At 37.1% G+C, this 20,373-nt stretch overlaps 1 protein-coding gene across 1 annotated transcript in view; it reads right to left on the reverse strand.

The window, feature by feature from the left end:
- Window positions 1-20,373, reverse strand: part of CDH6 (cadherin 6) — a 51,562-nt gene that overhangs the window by 25,286 nt on the left and 5,903 nt on the right. The window contains exons 2-4 of the mRNA XM_005423855.3: window positions 4,341-4,635; window positions 2,809-2,928; window positions 681-848 (exon numbers count right to left, since the gene is read on the reverse strand). Coding sequence (XP_005423912.1) covers window positions 681-848; window positions 2,809-2,928; window positions 4,341-4,635 — 583 coding nt within the window. The remainder of the gene's footprint in view (window positions 1-680; window positions 849-2,808; window positions 2,929-4,340; window positions 4,636-20,373) is intronic.

Genomic DNA, 20,373 nt, shown 5'->3' on the forward strand with positions numbered 1-20,373 from the left:
AGTTGAATCACTTTGAATCCCTTACAGCAATGAATGGTCAATAATAGAAATTACTCTCTAAGAGAGCTTGTGCAATTGATTCCTATAAGCATCACACAGATATCTACTGAATTATTTGAGAGAGAGGAAGTAATTAGGCAGAAATACCCGGTATATTTAAGTATGTGTTTTTGGTTCTGTATGCAAAGAATATAGGAAAGTTCATTGCAACAAATGCTTTCTTGTTATAAATACTCCTTTCTATAGAATTGTTCTTGGGATATTTTTGCATACTTAAATAAATTTGTTTCAAAACTTCAATATATTAGATTACAACAGATAACTTAAAATGCAATCAATCACGAAGTCTGAAAGAAATAGTAGTGAACAAGAAATACAGATTACATTGATCAGTTATTTAAAAAGTAGGAAAAATAGAAGTTGCTTCTGCACAATAATTCACGTCTCAGACTGTCAATTGCAACTGGAGTAAAAATATTAAATATTCATTTCCCAGTTATTGCAATTAATCTTGTCATGATGCTATTGCTTAGTTATGTGCTCTCTTTTGCTTTCCTAAAGAAGTTTGATACTCAGTAAATTCACAATAGAAGAAACAATATCTAAGGTGAACAAAAAACAAAACAAGAACCATTTCTGTCCATTTTAGTGTTAGAACACAGAATGTAAATATTCCATACTCTGGGGGAAGCGAGGTGGATTGTCGTTGACATCAGTCAGTGTGATGTTCACGGTGGTGGTTCCTGATAATCCGCCCATCTGGCCTCCCATGTCTTTAGCCTGGATGACCACTTGGTACTGCTCCCTATTTTCACGGTCCATGTTCAGTAAAGCAGTTTTAATAATGCCTGTAAACATGAAAATTAAAGAGTGGGGAGTTCACAGGTAGTGACTTTGATGGGAATTCTTATTAAAAGAACAAAAAATAATCTCTGCATAGTCAGTAAACTTTGCCCAGTACAAATATTTACCGTTGTGAGATGGTTCATTAAATTACAGATTTGTCATGTCACATCTCAGGCTCCTGCCTATGTGACAGACACAGTATAAGTGGTACCCACAGAAAAATGTTCTACTTATTTGTGAGCCATGTTATTTTACATAACTATTTACCCTCTTTCAGTTTCATGCTAAAAACTCTCACTGAACTGGAAAAAGGCTGTTCGTTCATTATTTTGACAGATGTGGTTAAAAAAAAGTAAAGCTAACTTCAGCAACAAACCATTAAAGACTGCAGCAACATTAAATGGAAGAAAAGAAATTAATTAAGAAAATTACGAGCATTCAAACATGCCTGAGTATATATACTTCTTTTTATACATTGATTGAAATGATTTGCCAGTTACTTCCTTCTTCAAAGGCACAAATAACAGTTATAAGGCCAACTGCTACTGAAATTCAATCATTCAGATTTACCATGAAGCAAAGTGTTTGCATTCTCACTGGGTCTCTCAAGGTAAGAACTGATTCCTTTGTAGGCAAAAGGGGTGAAATTCAAGTACTGAAACCCATGACAAAATTCACAGTGGGTTTGAAAGAGACATGTTTCACTCTAAGAGTTCTGCAATTGATTTCCATGGCAGGAAGATCAAGACTGTGGTTTACTTATCTTCCGGTCCCCCACACAAACCTCTTGATACAAGTTTATTACTGGTGAACTCCTAGCTACTTTATCCTTATTATAACTCTAGAGGAGTACATACTGCACTGTCCACGTCAGAAAGAACGCATCAGCACAAAAATCCTAGCTTCTGTTATCTAATACCTTATGCTTGAAGGGAAGCTCCCTTTGATCTTGGCTCTCCCTCTTCTCAGAATTGTGTACACCCTTTCAACTCAGGTTTCACTTTGAGACATATAGTCTCTCCTTCCTTTTCCCTGCCTGAGTCTCTAAGATTTATCTAAGAAACAATCCTAAACCTGATGAATTGTCTGGGATAATCTGTTTCTTTCCTGTAAGGATGCTGAGGAGAACTGATTTCCCTAGCTTCCAGCAACATAACACAGGGGATGTTTCACTGAAGGAGTCTCTTGAGATAGTTTGATTTTTCTTGAAAAACTTAGTCAAAAAGCTTGAGAAGAGACTATCTGTGTAGTCAGGTAGTCAATGTTACACCAGATTCAGTCAGACAGAATATATATGCACAGGTTCCAAAGCTGTCTGTTAGTCAGACCATTAAAAATTCCAGTCACTGTGTATAATTTAAACATCTTCCAAAAACAGAACTCAGAACTTTGGGATTCTATTTGTGATCTTCTACTTTAGCGCAACAGTCAATTTTACCTCTTCTATCATTACTCTTAATTAAGATTTCTTTCATAAAATTAGCATTAAAGTGATATGTTGCAGATGCAAGAAATTATAATTACTTTAAACAAGTTTTGAAGAAGCAGATGGAGAAAGAAAACTCACCTGAACAAGCCCTCAGTCTTAATTTAGCTATTATGAAGATCTATGAGGATTAAGCACTTTTTTTCCACACCCACCTGTTTCTCTCTTTCATCTAAAAGCCAACCTATTTGGTTTAATTTAACCATCCACTGCAGTTTCTGTACCCACTGCTTGTTAAAAATGATTAAAAACTGGTTCACAACTAGTACTAATTGTATTTATTAGACTTTGCTGGTAAGATTAAAATAATGTAGGTGTCATGTTTACAGATGTATCGCTCTATTAAATTTGTCAGATTTTGCACTGAGTAAGATGTAATCTCTTCAAAGTTTGTTTAGTAATATATCCTAGCTTGGCTTAGCGTGTCATTTTGAATTACAGACATTGTCACAGAATGACAGATAAGGTCCCCTGACCTGTCTCAGATTCGACGGAGAAATATGGTTGTCCCTGGAGAATGCTGTAGACAACTTTAGCACTGTTCCCATATGTAGGATCATCGGCATCAGTTGCAGTGACTTGCACAACAAAGGTACCTGCAATGAAAAATTAAAGAAAACAAAAATTAATAGGTTTTTTTCACAGCCAAGACAGTTTATGATGTAGAGAAAAAAACAATTCATGTTCAGGTCAGATTTGTGGCAGGAAGTTCATGGCAGAAATATTCGTATTTTGTAGAATTTTCTCTGCTCATGAAGGACATAAGCTCAAAATGATACCTGTCTTATTCTCAACACATTCAAAAACAGTTATTGATTGAGTATGTGGATCCTTCTTTCATGAAGGAAACAAAAATGCACCCCTTTTCAGATATTTAAGCATTCAGCATTCCTTGAATCTAGGTTAAGAATATACTTTTGCAAATCTACTCATACTCGTAAAGTATTTGATGAGAGAATGTAACTATGGTTCTTCAGGTGTTTTCTAGAGAAAGAAATGGTATTGAATCTTAGGGAAGGTGTTAAGAAACATAAAAAATTCGCTTAGATTTTGGCATTTAAAACCATTTGTGAATAAAGTGTTCACATATTAAAATGTGAATATTAGGTTCTCACTTCATCAGATGAGTTTTCATCCATGTGACAAGTCCCATGAATGAGGGGAGAGCGTATGCCCCAAAGTCTTTATTTTCATATTGCTTGAGCTTTATTTTAATCTCACTCTTGATCATGATTAATTAATGCTTCTCTCCCTGGACATTATCTCAAATTAGAAATGTGCTTCTTGGAATTTAACCATCCATTGCTCTCTGACAAAGAAATCAAAATGACCTCCCTAAGAATCAAAGAATCAAAACCTGTCAACTTCTCAGGAAAAGATCTCATCTTAAAATAATTTTCCAAAGAAGTTTTTTTTTTTTTAATTGTCTTCATTGATTTCTACAGCTCAATCTATTTTAAATCAATAGAAAAATTTCAATGGACTTCAAAGGACTTCAGAGCTCTTCTGCATGGAAAGAACAACAAAGGTCATAGGAAGTTAATGGCATATTTCAGAACGAATGGGTGACAGAAATGTGTACAACCCCTTCTGTACCCCCTTTTCCATTTTGTTTACCTTCCTGAACTAAATAAGGGTTGCTGAACAGATCTAGGTGTGGTATTGACACAATTGACCTTGAAATACCATATTACTAACATGTATTAAAACCAGGTATCACATAACAGAGCTCGACACAATTTGATTGACATTAAACCAGATGATATTAACTTGCATTTTTTTGTGGTAAACAGAGGGAGCATGTTTCACCCAGCTGACACCTCTGATTCCAGCAAACTGTTGCCACTATTTTCCTGGATTTTAATTTTTTTTTAATGTCTCAGGTGCTTTTAGTCCAGACTCAAACAGCAGATGTCTCTATTCAACACCTGTAGAGTCTGGGCCCTTCAATAACTCCATGGAAAGAAACCAGACCAGCCACTGAAACCAGTTATTAGTTAGCACCTACCAACATCTGACATTTCGGGAATGCTGGCATTGTAAACGTCCTTTGTGAACATTGGCTCATTGTCATTGATATCATGGATCTTAATGATGAACTCAGATTCTGGTTCCACTGGTCTTCCAGTCCTTCTGTTTATAGCCTGGGCACGGAGTATGTATACAGGCTTTTCTTCCCTGTCTAGTCTCTTTGTGGCCTGGATGTCACCAGTGTTTTCATTGATAATGAAGAGGTCTCCTGCTCCATCTCCAGAAAGGATGTATTTAAGTGATCCATCTCCTTTATCCTGGTCTGAATGCAGCTGGTGGTGAAATGGGAATAAAAAAAAAAAAAGAAAGGAAAATAAATAAATAATTGGGACACAATTCTAGATACTTTAACCAATATCATGATATATGCTTTCCTATCAGTAATACTCAGCCAGAAGGCTGCACACTCCTTTTGGGAAATGAGTTGATACTACAGGATCAGTGAATAGACTGAGTTGTGTCTTGATGTCAGAATTGAAATGGTCAGCAATATTATAAGAAGCTGCCTGAGGATAACCATAAACTGAAGCTGCAGACCACTTTCCCAAGCTAAATATACATCAATCAAACACAGATTCTAGTGACTTAGGTGGAATCCAAGGAATATATAGGGCAATGATATCCTACAGAGAAAAAACAGTGTGTTTGGGAATTGCAGTAAGCAAAGATTTAAAAAGTGGCCAGTCAAGACATTTCTTAAGTTTAAATTCTGGGTGCTTGGCTCTTATGCCCCATGGACATTATGTAATATATCATATAATGCACAATAAAATAACCTACCAAATACATATGCAAACAGCAGACAAATACATGCATTCACAGATCTGGCAAACTAAGGCCAGAGCCAGGCAGGTGTAACAGACCATTACAGCACTGGAAGTGAAGAGATCAGCTGCCTTATCCAAAGGGGCATAGATGAAGCTGAAACATGGTGGGGGAAAGGGAAATAAAAGAATTATGGTAATTAGCATAAAAAGCATGCGCTGCATCTTTTATTTCCCCAGATGATTTCCGCATCTCTTGGAATTCTGTTGAGTGACTCAAAAGGTGTAACTGATTAAATCATACCCTTATGGGTATTCCTTAAAAAAGCCTTATTTATTCCCCTGGCCTTAAAATCCAGGCTACTCAACTACAACTTATTTTATTGTTACATCAGTGAAAATAAAAATTTAAAAAATGAAACATTAAAATGGCTTTTAATGTATGAGCATAGGCATGAAGACAATGGGGAAAAAATCTGTTAGGTAGCAGATTCCTGGAAATTGTTTCTTTTGTAGACAAAACCTGTTTAAGAGACAGGAGAGCTGGATTTTCTCAACCATCTCTTTGCTTATCTTTTCCTGAATAAGAGTTAGAAAAAAACCCTTGTTGAGTGTTTTGCAAAGCACTTAGCATTGCTGGATAGCATGCAGAGGACAGTAAAATTTGTAGATTTAAAGAATCTTGGCATAGACTCCAGCTGTGCCTGGCTATGCCGTACCATGCTGGAAGGGCAGCCTACAGCATGACCATATGGTCGATGTTTTGGGCTTCCTCCAAGTTTCTGCTCAAATCAGAAATCTACAGACACCACACTTGGTGGCACAGTGCTCCACTGTGTGCGCATATGCCAATGATCCCTAGAGAAAGCATGTTCTGTGCAAAAAGTCTGCCTTTAAGGGCAAAACTCTCCATCACCACACATTCCAAGACTGTCCAATAATACAAAATATCATAACTGTGGCATGGTTAATCATTAGCACACATGCTGAAGCACTCTTCTTGATTTTCTCCTTCAGGGAGAAAATGGGCATTCTGTGTAATTTTGCACGGAGCCCTTTCTCTTGATAATAAGGATAGCAATAAGTAGGTTCTGTGCAGAATTTTTCCTAAAGAGTTTTCACATCCCTTCACGAAACCAGTCAATACCATTTGCTCTGTTTTTGGATAACAAAGTTTCCCAGAAGGCTTGTCTTGAAATTTGGAATAGAATTGAAGTCTCTTGAGTCCCATTCAGTTGGCCAATTTCCTTGGCCAGGGGGCCTAGAGGAATTATATTATTTACTAGACATAAGTTCAGACTCTAAAAAACATCTATCAGACCAGCTTATTAAGAAGTCAGACTAGAAGTCTACTGCAGGAAGTAATTTCAATTAGTTATTTGAATAGAACTTTCCTCAAAGGCAACCTGCGACAGAAAAGACGTGGAAATAATTTTAAATTTGTGTATTTTTATGATTGTTTCACATCAAAAATTCAACCTCTGTTTGCGTTGAAAGCCTGTTTAACTTTGTATCAGAACGGGACAAAAACAGCCCTCAGTAACAGACTATCATTAATTCATATGAGTCATGGAATGTGCTGTTTTGAGACTTGGTAAAGGCTGAACTCCCAAGCTCATTGTTATCATCATTTTAATTAAACTTGGTTTCAACGAACAAAGTAGCAAAAAAGGTCAAGATAGAAAAGGTGTTGGAACCACTGGGAATAGTTTTCCATAATATTCTTTAACTAGCCTAGACTACATAAAGAACTAAAAATGGAAACTTTTATGATTTTTTTCAATTGTTTATTAAATTTTCACTTCTCCTCCAAAATTAACCCACTTGTGTAAGACCCACTGTGACTCCGGACAATAAGAGAAAGTACATCTCGGTGTCATCAACAGTGAGAATGAGGCGATCCTCATCCATGGTTCAATCTGTAGACCTCCATCTAAATCACTATCTTTAAAAAAAGATTCTCCCTTGGATAAAATCTTTTCCATTATCTTTAGCTTTACAACTTTCCTAAGACATGACAGAACAAACTAAGTGCTCAGCTAGCCAGGCTGTGGATTATTTACTGCGAGAGTCTGACCTGTGGGAGGTCATGTCCTGCATGTGTATTACAGAGAGCTGAGGCTGGCTGAATACTTGCTCTTCAAACCAACAATGAATGTGCAGCATATCATCATGTGTGGCCTCATCAACCTGGTTCACAAAGGGCCTCTAAAAGTATGACTGAAATCTACTTGATTTCAGTAAGGGAGGATAGGTGTTGCCATAAGGTTTTTGTGGGATAGACCCGTATCACACCACCTGCTTAATTGCTGGGACAATAACTATATTATCAAAATAGTTTGGATTTTGTTTCCTTCTATTCAGAAAAAAAAATATATATACATATTAAAAAAATAAAAAACCAAGCAGATCTCAAGAAAAGTTTTTCACAGATGAAAAATTTGCAACATCCCCTTGTGAGGAAAATATATACATATATATATAAAAAGATTTATTATTTTAGATTAGTTTATCTGTCCTTGACTGTTTATTTGGTAGAAAAGATCTATCCAGACAAAGACAATATTTTTGTTCATTTTTTAAGTGTCAGTTTATCTTGGAAGTAATATTTGTTTGCGTAATCTATATGAAGAAGGGAAATTGCTATTACCAGCAGGTTAAAAAAAAATTGCAAATAACATCAAACAACAAAAAATGGTGCAAATTGAGTCCTGAAGAAAGGCCTGGAGGTGAGATGTACTTAAAAATACAGTTGATGGGGTTGGTATATAAAACTTAACACCATTGTGAGGTTATGAGGATGAAATAAATTGTAATAACCCCATTTTCTTTTTAAGTTAAAGTTATTTTTCACTACCTCGACATCTCATTGTCAAGAAAGTTTGCTGTAATGAAGTATGTGCATAAATTACACTGCAGATGCTTTTAGCAGGACTCTCCTAGCCAATACATGATACTATAGCTTCACTCTCCTTACTCATTTGTATTGTAAAAAGGTGTCCATTATCCTCTGCATAAAGTTAGTCAAATAAAAGGGCCATGGCAGTTAGCTATGGGATAGAACAAAATGTTTGGGACACAACCCTCACATGTAATCTGGGCTGCACCATAAAACCTTTCCTCAAGACAAAGTTAGTGCAGCCAATTTTTTAAGTACTCCACTTTAGGACAGATTTTTTACTTCTGTTGGAACTCAGCGTTACTCACTGGCCTTCATTTCAGTTGGTGGCTGAACTGAGCAATACCCCAAAGGTAAGCAAAATGGTGAAGAGCTAAGTCTATGCAATAAAAAAGAAATGTATCAGCAATTGCACTGTATTAATATTATAATAAATTGATTCACTCAGAATCTAATCTGGACACTCTTCTGACATTGTCCATTAATCACTGGCTAAGGCTGAGGATAAACGACAAATTAAAAATTTTACTATGCCCTAGGCATAGTTTTACTCCTTTTACTTTAATACCACTGTAAAGTGAACCATCTGGTTTGCTTTTAATGACTTACAGTCAGATAAAAACTCTCCAGCCTCTGTCTTTCTTCTGTTCCTCCCAAATGTCCTGGCCCAAACCATTCAAATACATTTGCCTGGACACAGGGAAGGCTGCATTCCTCCTGAAGGAAGAGGTGTTTAAAGTGCACTCAGGACTGGAGCAACAGCTCCCTGAATTGGACATTCTACTTGTTGTCATATACATAATTATTTTAACGTGAGAGCTGTTTTCTGTTTTTTCCCCCTTAAAATTAGCCACAATCTAAGTAGCCTTGTTCTCTACAGTATCTCTGGCAGAGCCCTCCAAAATCTCCAAGGGTAGTAGCAATGGACTGTCTTTGGCACAACATCAAAGAAAAGGGAAGTGAAATCTCTGCTCAAAGTATTTTTACACAAGCATTTTTTTTATTATTTATTTCTGGACTGATTTTATTGACAGCATTTGTGTTCATCTCACATCACATCAACAGATAGCACTGTTTTATTTTAAAAGTAATAATCCACAAAAATTTGACCATGATTTTAAGAATTAAGTTGGATTGATTCTATACACTCAGGAATTCCTTCAGCAAAGCATATGGGAAGAATTTAAGGGCATCTTCCAAGTGCTTTTGCAGCTAGACTATAAACTGCTGTGGTGCAGGGAATAGCATCTACCAGGAGGACAATGGCAGGGACTGGAAGCCATGGCCTGTCCCACCACCCCAGGCAGGAGCAGGGCAGCCAGACACGACCAGGACAGCCCTGGCGCTGGGTACTGGGAGCCTCCTGGGAATGGAGATGGCTGGACAGAGCTGTCAGGAGCTGGAGACTGGCCCTGCCGTGGTGTTTCTGGGGCAGGCTCATGTGGCGGACCTGGAGTCTTGGGCTCTGGGCAGGGGGACAGAGACAGTCAAGACTGGGCAGTGAACTCGGGGCCCTTTTCTCAACATGCTAAATTCACCTTGATATGAAACTTTATGAAACATGAGGACCAAAACCGAATAACTGAGATCCCATATGTTTTAAGAGGTTAAGACCAACCACTAACTTATTTTCTGTGTTTAAATGGATACACCAGAGAGAAGTGGTTTTCTAGCACGGATATTTGTAACAAGGTTGTACTGAAAATGTACTTTTACAGCTGTGGTAATTAAATTCCAACAAATTGAAATTGCAGGCCGTGACTATTCTCCAGAGTTAAATAACACCCCTCCTCTACCTCATTCTGTAACACCGATTTAAACAGCATAGTTAATCTCATTTGTGAAGTGGCTTTAGGTTATGAAAGACAGGTGTAAATTGCAGTTTAGCTCCCACTAATGTCATATTGCTGGTTAGGATACCTGGCAATTCAGTGGGTAAAATGGTTTTCTATTCACCCTACAGACCAAGTTCCTTTCCCTTTTGTGAATATTACATGCTTGTTGCTGAATTTCAGAGCAGTTACTGAATCTCTGCAAAGATCAAAGTCAATTGACCTTGGGATGTATACACTGAACCATCAACCTACAATTATGCACAAATAAGCTGCCTGTTGTGTTTTATTATTCATTTGTGTTTTTAAGAGTGACTTGATATTCTGGGGTTGGTGTGGTCCCATTTTTGTCTCCTAGCACACTAATGAAATAGAGACCAACTATTAAAATAGTAAGCAAGCAGTTGGTAGGTAGCTAATGAAGGGAACCATGGTTTTACTACTGGGAATATTCATAGCACATGATTTCACTCCAGTTTTACTATATCCAAACACCAAAATACAGTCTAGAAACAAACAAATTCAACTAAATGTATTGCTTGAGGTTACACAGTGCAATACTGAAGCATTTAGAGAAAACAAGGCATGCACAAAGAGACTGCTAATGCTGTAATAGTAAAAGCAATAACAACCTTGCACTCTTCCTTGGCTCTCCTGGTGCTCTTTATCCCTACACCAACAAAAAAATCCCTCAATTACTATAATAACCAACTCCTTTAGTATCATCAAATAATCAGCACCAAACTTTTCACTCTACTTGGTGTGAAAAGGAAAATGTCACTGGCTCTGCGCATTAGGTAATAAGTATTTATATGTATTTTGGTGAAGTTTAAGTACACACTTCTTTCTAAATCACAAAAAATAATGCCAAAACATTACATATGGGTTCCATATACCTCCATATATACAAAATGAATATCATCAGGGCAAACACCTACACAAATAATTTATTTCAAGACATAAAAGATGCTTTCTTACAGAGGATATTCCAGAAGGTTCATTAAGAGATCCAGCATCACCAGAAATGCCAGATTTCCTATGGATGTGTGTGCCATGTTTTTTTGGTCTCAATCATGCTAAGCTCTGGATCCTTCCATACACCACATAACCTACCTAACTCAGCCCTAAGCCAGTCTCTTGTCTCCCTCATATCACTCACATCACTGCATGGTTCTGGATACTTCCTGCTCTGGTCCTTGTCCTTAAATCCTATAGAAACTGCAGAATGGTGCTGCTTCTCATGTTCCTTACATACTTTCTGGAGAACCACCATGGGCCACAGTGGATGTTGGTTTATTTGTGTATCTATGGAAAAGCCAGCTGACCAGCCAGTCAAGGCTAAAAGTAGGTTTGTTTGCCTGATGTAGCTACTGTTCTGCAAACTGTACACGAGATTAATGATTTTGACACCTTTATTCCTCTACAAAATTAAACTCCAATAAGTTAATTGACTATAGAGCTATTTAGAGGAGGCCAGTGGGCAGAGATAGAGCTAGACTGCTGAACCTGATTATTAGACAGCTAGATGCTTAAAAATAATTTTGAAGACAATGGGAGAAAGATGCTACAGTGATTCCAAATCTTCTTGGTGCTTACAGAAACTAGAAGAGATGGTTCCTTTCCATTCTTATATAAAGCAATTTGAAGATTATAATAAGATTTATATTCTATAGCATCAAAAATCAAGAGACAGACTTTGAAGTAAGGTTCAAACACTGCCATTTTAAAAGAAAAAAAACAATAAAGAAAAAATACAAGATTAAAAAGAAAGGCAAATAGACCTGTGCTAGCAGATCACAGAACCATGATGCCTCATGCACAGCTGTCAGGAACAGTGCTTTCACACAGGGGCTGTATTTAAACTGTTACCATAGGTACTTAGAGTAGATTCACACTCTTTTGTATCTCCTTACTAACCTGAGATTTGCTGTCCTAAGTCCTCAGCAGTCTTCATTTTTAATCACTTTCTTGCCCTTACAGATGTCACAGTTTATGGAGTAACTCAATGGGTTAACTATAGTAAGGGACTCGTTTAGTATGGTAAGTACAGCTCCTTTACCACAGTTAATACAGTAAACCTAAATATGGTTCAGTGTGACTGATTCCTGAGTGTTTGAATTTATTAATGTAGGTTTATCTTGCTTGGCTCTCACCATATATAGCAAAGAAAAAGCTGCAACAGGTTCACAGTTCCCGTTCAAAGAAATAGCTGCTCTCGAGGGTAGAAAAGATCTTGTTTCCCAAACTAGATGTGTTGTTCTTGTGCCAGCATTGTGTTTCTGTTTTTAAGAGCCTCCTCCCACATACATACATTCTTCCTCATCCTGCATTTACAGATAATAATTCCATATGCTTTTGGTTTTGTTTTGGTTTTTTTTTTTGCTTTGTTTTTGTTATTTTGTTTCTTTTTCTAGACTCTCAGCCTACATACAGCTTTTGCTTACAAAATAGGCACTTCTGAGTCCTCAGCTGAAAACCTGTTTACAACCTCAGTATCTTGTTTTCAAGTCAAGTGGATTCCAAAAAGAGCCAGTGAAGAAAAGGCCAGATACGGAGGGCTGATGTTCCTAGCTGGTTTTCTGTAATTGCTGCATTTCAATTGGCCTTTCTTCTGTACAAATGGACATAGATTTTGGAATGTTAATGTTTTCCTACCTACATTAGAAATGAGGAGAAAGATTTGCTACTTTCATTGCTATATCAAAATAGTTCTTCTAGACTAAAACACTCAGTTTTTTTCTCCTTCTTCTGTTCCTTCTCCTTCCATTTTATGACTATACATTGTCTATTAGATTTTTTTCTTAATGACTCCTATTTCATGAACATTGCATTTTTTCCTGTTTGTATTCCTTCAGTTTTTAATAGCTCTCTTATTCTACTGTAGTATGTTCTCATAATAAAGGGTAAAATGAAATCAAGAATCAGCGAATCACTGAGTTGGAAGGGATTTAACAGGATCGTCGAGTAATCCAAATCTTGATTGAAAACATTAAATCTATAAAAATTAATGGAAAAGAGCACTGAAGAATTACTGAGGTTATAGGAGGTTCCTGCATTTTAGTGTGTTGGTTTTTTTGGGGTTATTTAAAAATGTACTATGTCTATTTCATTGTGCTTACATTTTTGATCCATAAGAGTTAGTATAGCAAACACTATAAAAAAAAAAGAATACCTCAAAACCTGTCTCATTCAGCTGTGGAATCCTATTAATATAATAATACATAGCAGGATGTGTTTTTGTAGAAAGAAAATATCTGCAAGATACCTTGTTTATAAAAAGCATATCAACCTGGTTGCATTCAAACAGGCAAATTAGCAGAAAAATTGATATTGAAATAATAATAAGAGAAAATGCTAAAGGACATAGGAATTCAATACTTGAACTATTAAACAAAAGTCAAATGCTTTATTAAGATAGCAACCTTGGTGCAGAACTTGCAAAGGGTAAAACAAAAATGTCCTCTAAGGGTAACCTTTAACTTAAGTACTGGCTTTTTAAAAGAAAACAAAAAAAAAAGGCAGCAATGTGATTGAAGAACAACAACAAAAAAGCTAAAATTGCACACACTGTGAACGGCGAAAAAAGCTACAAGCATTCTGCAACAGCACTATCATCTGCAAAACATATTGTCCTGATATTAAGAATTGCAGGAGAATTTTAAAAAAATATCATGGGGATGCTGTCTTTCTGCTTCTTGAGAGTATCAAAATGTCAGTGAACTTTCTCATTGATTCGCAAAAGTAGCAGTGACAATTTGTTCCCTGTAAATGAATGACACCAAAAGAGGCTAAAACCAGTTTCATAGAGATGAACAAATTCAGTGAATGAATAGATCAAAAAGCACTAAGCATATTTCAAGATTCAGAAGCAACCAGGTACTCAAAAGGCAAACTGAATATAAAAGATGGTGGCATTTGATTTCAAAACAAATACAACACAGAAAGGTCAATATAATAAGAATAGAGGGCGCTAGAGTGAAAAAAATAAAAAATAATAAGAAAAATAAAGGGCAGTGGAATAAGAATTTGTCATTTGATCAGAAACAAGATGTAAGGTGTTCTCTCACTTTGGAACCACAGGCTCACACCCTTCGGGCAGGCAGGCTGGAAGTCTCTTTCTGTGAGGGCCATATGGGAGACCACATGGCCTGAGACAGACAGGGACTACAGCTTGGCTGATGTTGGGATCCTTGGTTTAAGGAATAGGCTGCCCCAAGTGTAATTGGGAACCTGGCGTTCTGTTTTAAATGTATGGAGCTAAGAATAAACATCCATACTCTGGTGACTCACACCTTTATTACACACCCTTCAAAATCACAAATGGGTTTTCTAACCTGAAGTGCAAACATGCAGCCACAGCTAATCAGCTTTGCAAAAAATCAACTGGAATATGTCAATCCTTTCAACATTGCCTGGGACCTCTCAAGGCTTCTCCCTCTTGGCTTCCCCAGCTGCCTCTGCTCTTCACTGTGATTAAACAGGGCCAGTGGCACAAGAGCTTTTGTCCTGCACTGCAGCACACCAAACTACCAAGGTACCTCATTCTGACAGCCCTTGTCTCTAGGGACAACTGATTACCAGATCTTAATGAATATCTGGCAAAGCTGCAAACTAGGTAAAGGTATCTTCATGTTCTCTTGAGCTGAGTGCTGCTAAGCACTTCTGTGGTAATGCACTTTATTTGCTCCTCTTCCTATTATCTGTAAGTCAAATTATAGCAGGAATTTACAAAGTTTGCCCTTACAAAGACAAATAGGTCTTGAATTTGTAAGGAACAAGACACCATGGTGTCAAGTCTTTTCTCTATACGTATGGGCTCTTGAGTTTCATGTCCTTTTATCAAACTTCTTGCTTTTCTTTGAATTACTGTATAACACTAGAAAGAAGTAGTCTTCCTTTCAGACTCTAAGGAACTCAAAACAATTCTGACTCTGAGTAATAACTGACCTCTTACTCAAAAAAAATAAAAAAAATTCATGGTTACATACTGAATTTTCCCAGTTTTACTTAGAGCAGTTGGGTTTCATTATGCCTTTGAAAGATCAAAGAGCTCTCTTCAGCTAAACAGTAGTGATGGTAACAATAGAGCATTATACAGACTTCTGCAATTAGCCTCACAAAAGCGTGAGGATCTCGTTCTTCTCTCCAGGTGGGCCAAGGCAGTTTAAAATCCCTGTTTTATGCTTTTGGTACATCTATTTAAACATCTGGATTTCTTTGTCAAAGCAAGAATTATTTCTTCTTGCCAGTGTTTTCAATATGTGGGGTAGAGAAAGGACCTGGCAGATACAGGGATTTGCTTTAGTTGAGACATCGGCATTAACTTACTAAAAAGTATAAATGGCTGAGCCAATTCCAGACTTCTCACAACCTAGGTCAGGTACTAGGAGAACTCTCTTGAACAGCTGAGTAGAACAGCAGAACAGATTAAAACAATATTTTATCTAGTATATACAAATCAGTGATCAGGAATGATAACTCAAGCCTCTGTATTCTTGAAAAAGCTGTACAAGTCATTTTAGGAGATAGACATTGCTAGCATTGCAAATCTGCCACATTAACTGAATAGACAGTCATTGGCTTCAAGTTTTAATATGGCTTTTGTCACAGTCTTCCTGTCTGATCTTAGATCACTATGTGATGCTTCTACATTCTCCCTGCAGTAAAATGTTAACAATGTCCAGTTCTGTATGTAATGATTATAACATGATTTGAGAACCTTGGGTATAATTTGTTCTATGTTTGTGGAAAGACTAGGTATCATTTAACTGGAATCAAGAATAGCAATATTGTGGCTTTGCCACAGCTTACTGTATTTAGAGGGTGGGGCAGATGGCCTCTCCTTAATGCAGCTGCAATGGTAGAAAATCTAATTGTTCTCAGGTTTTTGTTATTATCCCACAGCTGAAGGTTACCATCACTAAAGGTTTGGATGGGTAGGTGGGGGAGTTTCTGAATTCCAAGCTTGGCTATATTAGCTAAAGTAGCATTTTGAGGTATTTTAAAAATTCCTTAAAAAGGAATATGTGTGCTCTCATATGAGAGGTTAAAGAAAATTAACTGCCTGACTTGTAACGACATTCAATGGGAATACAAAGAGTTCATAAAGGATGCATGCCTAAACCCCATTCTTCAATTAGAACTGTGCCTGCAATTCAAGAGCACCAAATTTCTTTACAGTTTTTTCCCAAGTCAGAGGAAATTAATTCAAATATCCTGATATCCTTCCACTGAATATAATGGGACTTCTGTCCTGTACTGTATTAGTCAATTAGAAAAGGGAATTCATACAGTAGAAGATGGCAGCAGGTATTCTGTTGTGATTACGAGAAAATATTTTTTTTTAAAAGAGTACATTCAGCAAACATGCACTTCAATAATCAATTATAATTTTAGTGTATGTGCTTTAGTCTTTAAATTATGTGATGTGTATAGTTAGTGAAATAGGTCTGTATTGTATGTCCAGATTTGCTTTGATTACCTTTGATTTCTCTGGGAATTTACCCAGGGATGGTTGATCACTCTTTATCAGGGGTCAGAATTATCTGTTTAATCATGGACAAAATATTTTCTTTGGAATCATGAACTTTCAAAAATGTTTCATAATTAAACTGTAAGCAAATGCAGCGCCTTAATTCAGGTATATAAGCACATACATTTCTCATTCCGTGAAAACCACTATTCTCCTGTGGCGGTACAGGAGAATCTATCTGAAAGATGAACAGCAAAACAAAATAAAAAAAAAAACCCAAAACCTTGGCCTAATATCCAGAAATGTTTTTACTGGGATACAGTTGAATAAAACATCAGGCTTCTTCAGCAAGTAACAGCTTCTGACTACTCCCTGATGGATGCGCTTGAAAGCAAATGCTCATCCTTTGCTTACTGACAAAGGTGACCCTTTGATATTCTGAGTGCTTGATGCTGACAATCAAACCCTGAAATGTGTGTATGAATTTTATATGCTGTATAAAAGTGTATGTATCAGGGAGGAAGAAGCGGGATGGAGAAGGGAGAATACAAACCCTAAAATAAATGAAAACCCACATTCTGATTTAAATGAAGATTTAACAAAAAGGATACTAATTCATATCCACAAGTTTAATTGAGTCTTTAATCTGTTTTCATGCTTCTGTCATTTAGTTCTATAGGTCAGAAGCTGGGAAAATGAGATATATTTCCATTCTGTTATGTTCTCCAACTTTGTTTCTAAACAGAAGTTTGTGTTATATAACCAGATAATAAAAGGTTTGTGAGACAGTAGATGCAATACAAAAGGCCACACATTTATCTCTCAACACGACCCTTTTGATGAAGACTCCTCAACCTGGAAAAATGTTTATGGGAAATGTTAGGCAAGTCTGGTATTGAGTAGATTCTTTCAAATAAGTATTCCTCCAAGTGCCATTAGTGAGGCTGTGAAGGGACAGCTCAAGTGACCTGAATGCTGCAGCAGAATGTAAATCCTTACAGAGGCCAGGTCAGGAAGGCAAGGAGGTGGATTAGCAAATAATCAGCACATGTAGGTGGAGCTTTGCTTTGAAACAGGTGACAAATCAGTGGAGATCTTGAAGATAGGAGGACAAGCCAACACAAGACATCACATTAGGTATCTGCCACAGACTCCCTGCTCAAAGAGATGAAGCAGATGCAGCCTTCTTTAGACAGATGGAGGAAACCCTGTACTCTTGGGGGACTTTAATCATTCTTATGTTTGCTGGAAGGGCAATATGTCTGTGTGCAAGCAACCCAGGTTTCTGCAGAATGTCCTAAGACAACTTCTTCACCCAGGTGATTAATGAGCTGACCAGAGGGTGTGTTATGCTGGACCCATTCGTCATGAATAAAGGAGAACTGCTCAGGGATATGGAACAGCACTTTGCCCACAGGCCCCAAAGAGCCTTGAGTCAGGCAGAAAATTCTGGTAGAGTGAAGCATTATCCACAGCAGAGAAAAACCAATAAATCAGGAGCCTTTTAAGTAAATTGGACATAGTTTCATAGAAAAAAAAAAGAAAAAAAAAGGATGCATCTAAGGACAGTGACAGGATAAAATGTTTCTTTCTATAATGTCTGAAAAACCATGGTCTTTGGGGAAGGTTCTTAAATTCTTAAATAGGGAAAGTCACACCAATTCAGGTTCAAGATCCAGGATAGTCTATCTGGGAACGAATATTAATTTTAACTGGAGAACCTGGAATTCCTTTAGTGAAAATACTTGTGTCTATGCTCTCCTAATTATATAATATCTAGTATTCATGAAAGGAAAGAATTCTCTCTGAAGCACATATAATTGCTGTGATATTATCAGTCTAAAAATTCTAAAGGCAATTGTTCATAAAATATTTCTGTAGGTAAAATAACAGATATTTATAAGGGGAATGGTGAAGATCCTGACAGGATCTACCTGCAAGTAGCATGAGTGTCAAGCTCACCTGAGTTTACAAATACCACAAATATACATGCAAGGGTTTTCTTCCACAGCCATTAACTCTTTGCCTGCAACACCCTTGGCAGTTGTTATTCCCAAGATGTGGGAATTATGTTATTCCCATTCTGTGAGCAATTTTAGCCATTGTAAGCAGCATTAACTATGTTTTAAGCAACTGACCTGAAACGTGCAAAACTACGCAAACTGGAAAGGAACTATGAATGAATGCTCTGACACCTCAGTTTGCATGTCCTTTAAATCCTCTGCCAGTGCCCTGATCAGCTTGATTGCAAGGGCTGTTAGGCACAAGGAAATATGTCAAAGAGCCAAAGGTACACATAGGTTGTTTGGTTCTGTCTCTTGAGGAGAGCCTTCCACTAATGACAACATGATGCTAAATACAAAAGTTATACAAATGACTTGACTGAACTTGATGTCGCCTTCCAACATGAAGATATAGAATGGTCAGAGATGACCAATATGCTAAAGATGACTAAATGATCATCATGTGAGCCTCTGCAACGCATTAAAACCTCCTTTGTTCCATCAGACATCTAATGTGAAACATCACTTAATGGTTCATAGAGACAAAGTATGAAATAAAGCCAGAGGAACGATAATATTCCTATAAAGAGAGACCATTTCAGCTGAGCTTTCCATGAGCCCTGCCCTGTACCACATGGCATAAGCAAGCTGGAGATAGAAGGACTGCAACCTTCAGATATGACTCCAAAATAAAGAACTCTGTTGAGAAAACAGTGGTTATTAGAATTCTAACATAAACATTTGCTAATGTCTCCCCCTTGTCCTTTAATGTAAATTTTTAAACTTCCAGCTCACTCAGCATTTTATTTCTTTACAAACTTTGTTTTTCTGTTTTGAGGTGGATTTTTCACAAAATTAGAAGACAGAAAGGACTGATATTTTTTCCTTCTCCTTCCTTCCTCTGAAATTTCAGAGGGCAATTCTTTCCTTTTCTTCATCTGCCACCTCAGACTTTCATGACAACTACAAGCTTCACTGCATCCTGAAGTACTTGCAAGTGCATGCTGTGGTTTCTTTCACCCCATTAATGGTGAAAGCAAGCCACAGTCTGCATTAGCGCATACGGATCAACAGTAGGCATTCACATCACAACGCATTTTCAGTTTGTGTTTTGAAATGTTACACTGACTGGCCACAGCTTTCAACCTGCTGCTGCCCCACTGTGAACTGATGTTCACCAATGAGGGAAATGGCAGCAAAAGAAAAGGGAGGCACAGACAATATATTTAATTTAATAAAGAGATTTCTCTAAGCTTTATGGTTTACTATATTTGGTAAGCCAACTGTAAATAACAAATGGTGGAGTAACAATGGTTGTCTTAGGCCTGAAAGAGGGATTTTACTTTTCAGCTATCCCTTCAAAATTTATATTCATGATGTTGCAGCTTCATAGTGGGAACACTATTGTGCTATACAAACAAACAAAAAAAATAGTAATGCAGCTCCAAATAACAGCGATCTAAATAATCCATAATCAAGCATGAACTTTACATGTAGTCTCTCCCTAGAAAGGAAGATTAAGATGTTCAGCTGTTTTTCTATAGCTGGAAGTCTAGGGACACACAATTCAGGACTTTGTGCAGACTGCTAACAAGAGTAGAACAGGATAATCTGGGAAAAGATGTGATCCAAAATATAAGCACCACTATGAGTGGGTAATTAGCATGTGGAAAACAAAATTGTTTTGTTTGGGACACAAAAATGAAAAACAAGAATTAACAGAAATATTGCCTTGAGGGTCCCAGGATTTGTTTTTTTCTGTAGGCAGAATGGGAAGAAGGGGAGGAGGTTCTGTATCGTTACACTATAAGTTCCATCATGTGCCATCATGTAGGAAATGTGGTTTGTTTGAAACAGATGGTTGTAAGGCTCTTATATTGTGCAATATATTTGGATACAAGGATGATGCCAAGTAGATTCACAATTATGATGATCGTAAACATTAACCATGCTGTATTTCCTGCCTTTTCATTTTCTGAATAATATCCTTGTCCATCCCACCCATTGCTCATTATCTCCTTTCTTAGCCTCTGTGTGATG

This window comes from Geospiza fortis, unplaced genomic scaffold (assembly GCF_000277835.1).
Source record: "Geospiza fortis unplaced genomic scaffold, GeoFor_1.0 scaffold58, whole genome shotgun sequence".
NCBI classification, from domain to species: domain Eukaryota; kingdom Metazoa; phylum Chordata; class Aves; order Passeriformes; family Thraupidae; genus Geospiza; species Geospiza fortis.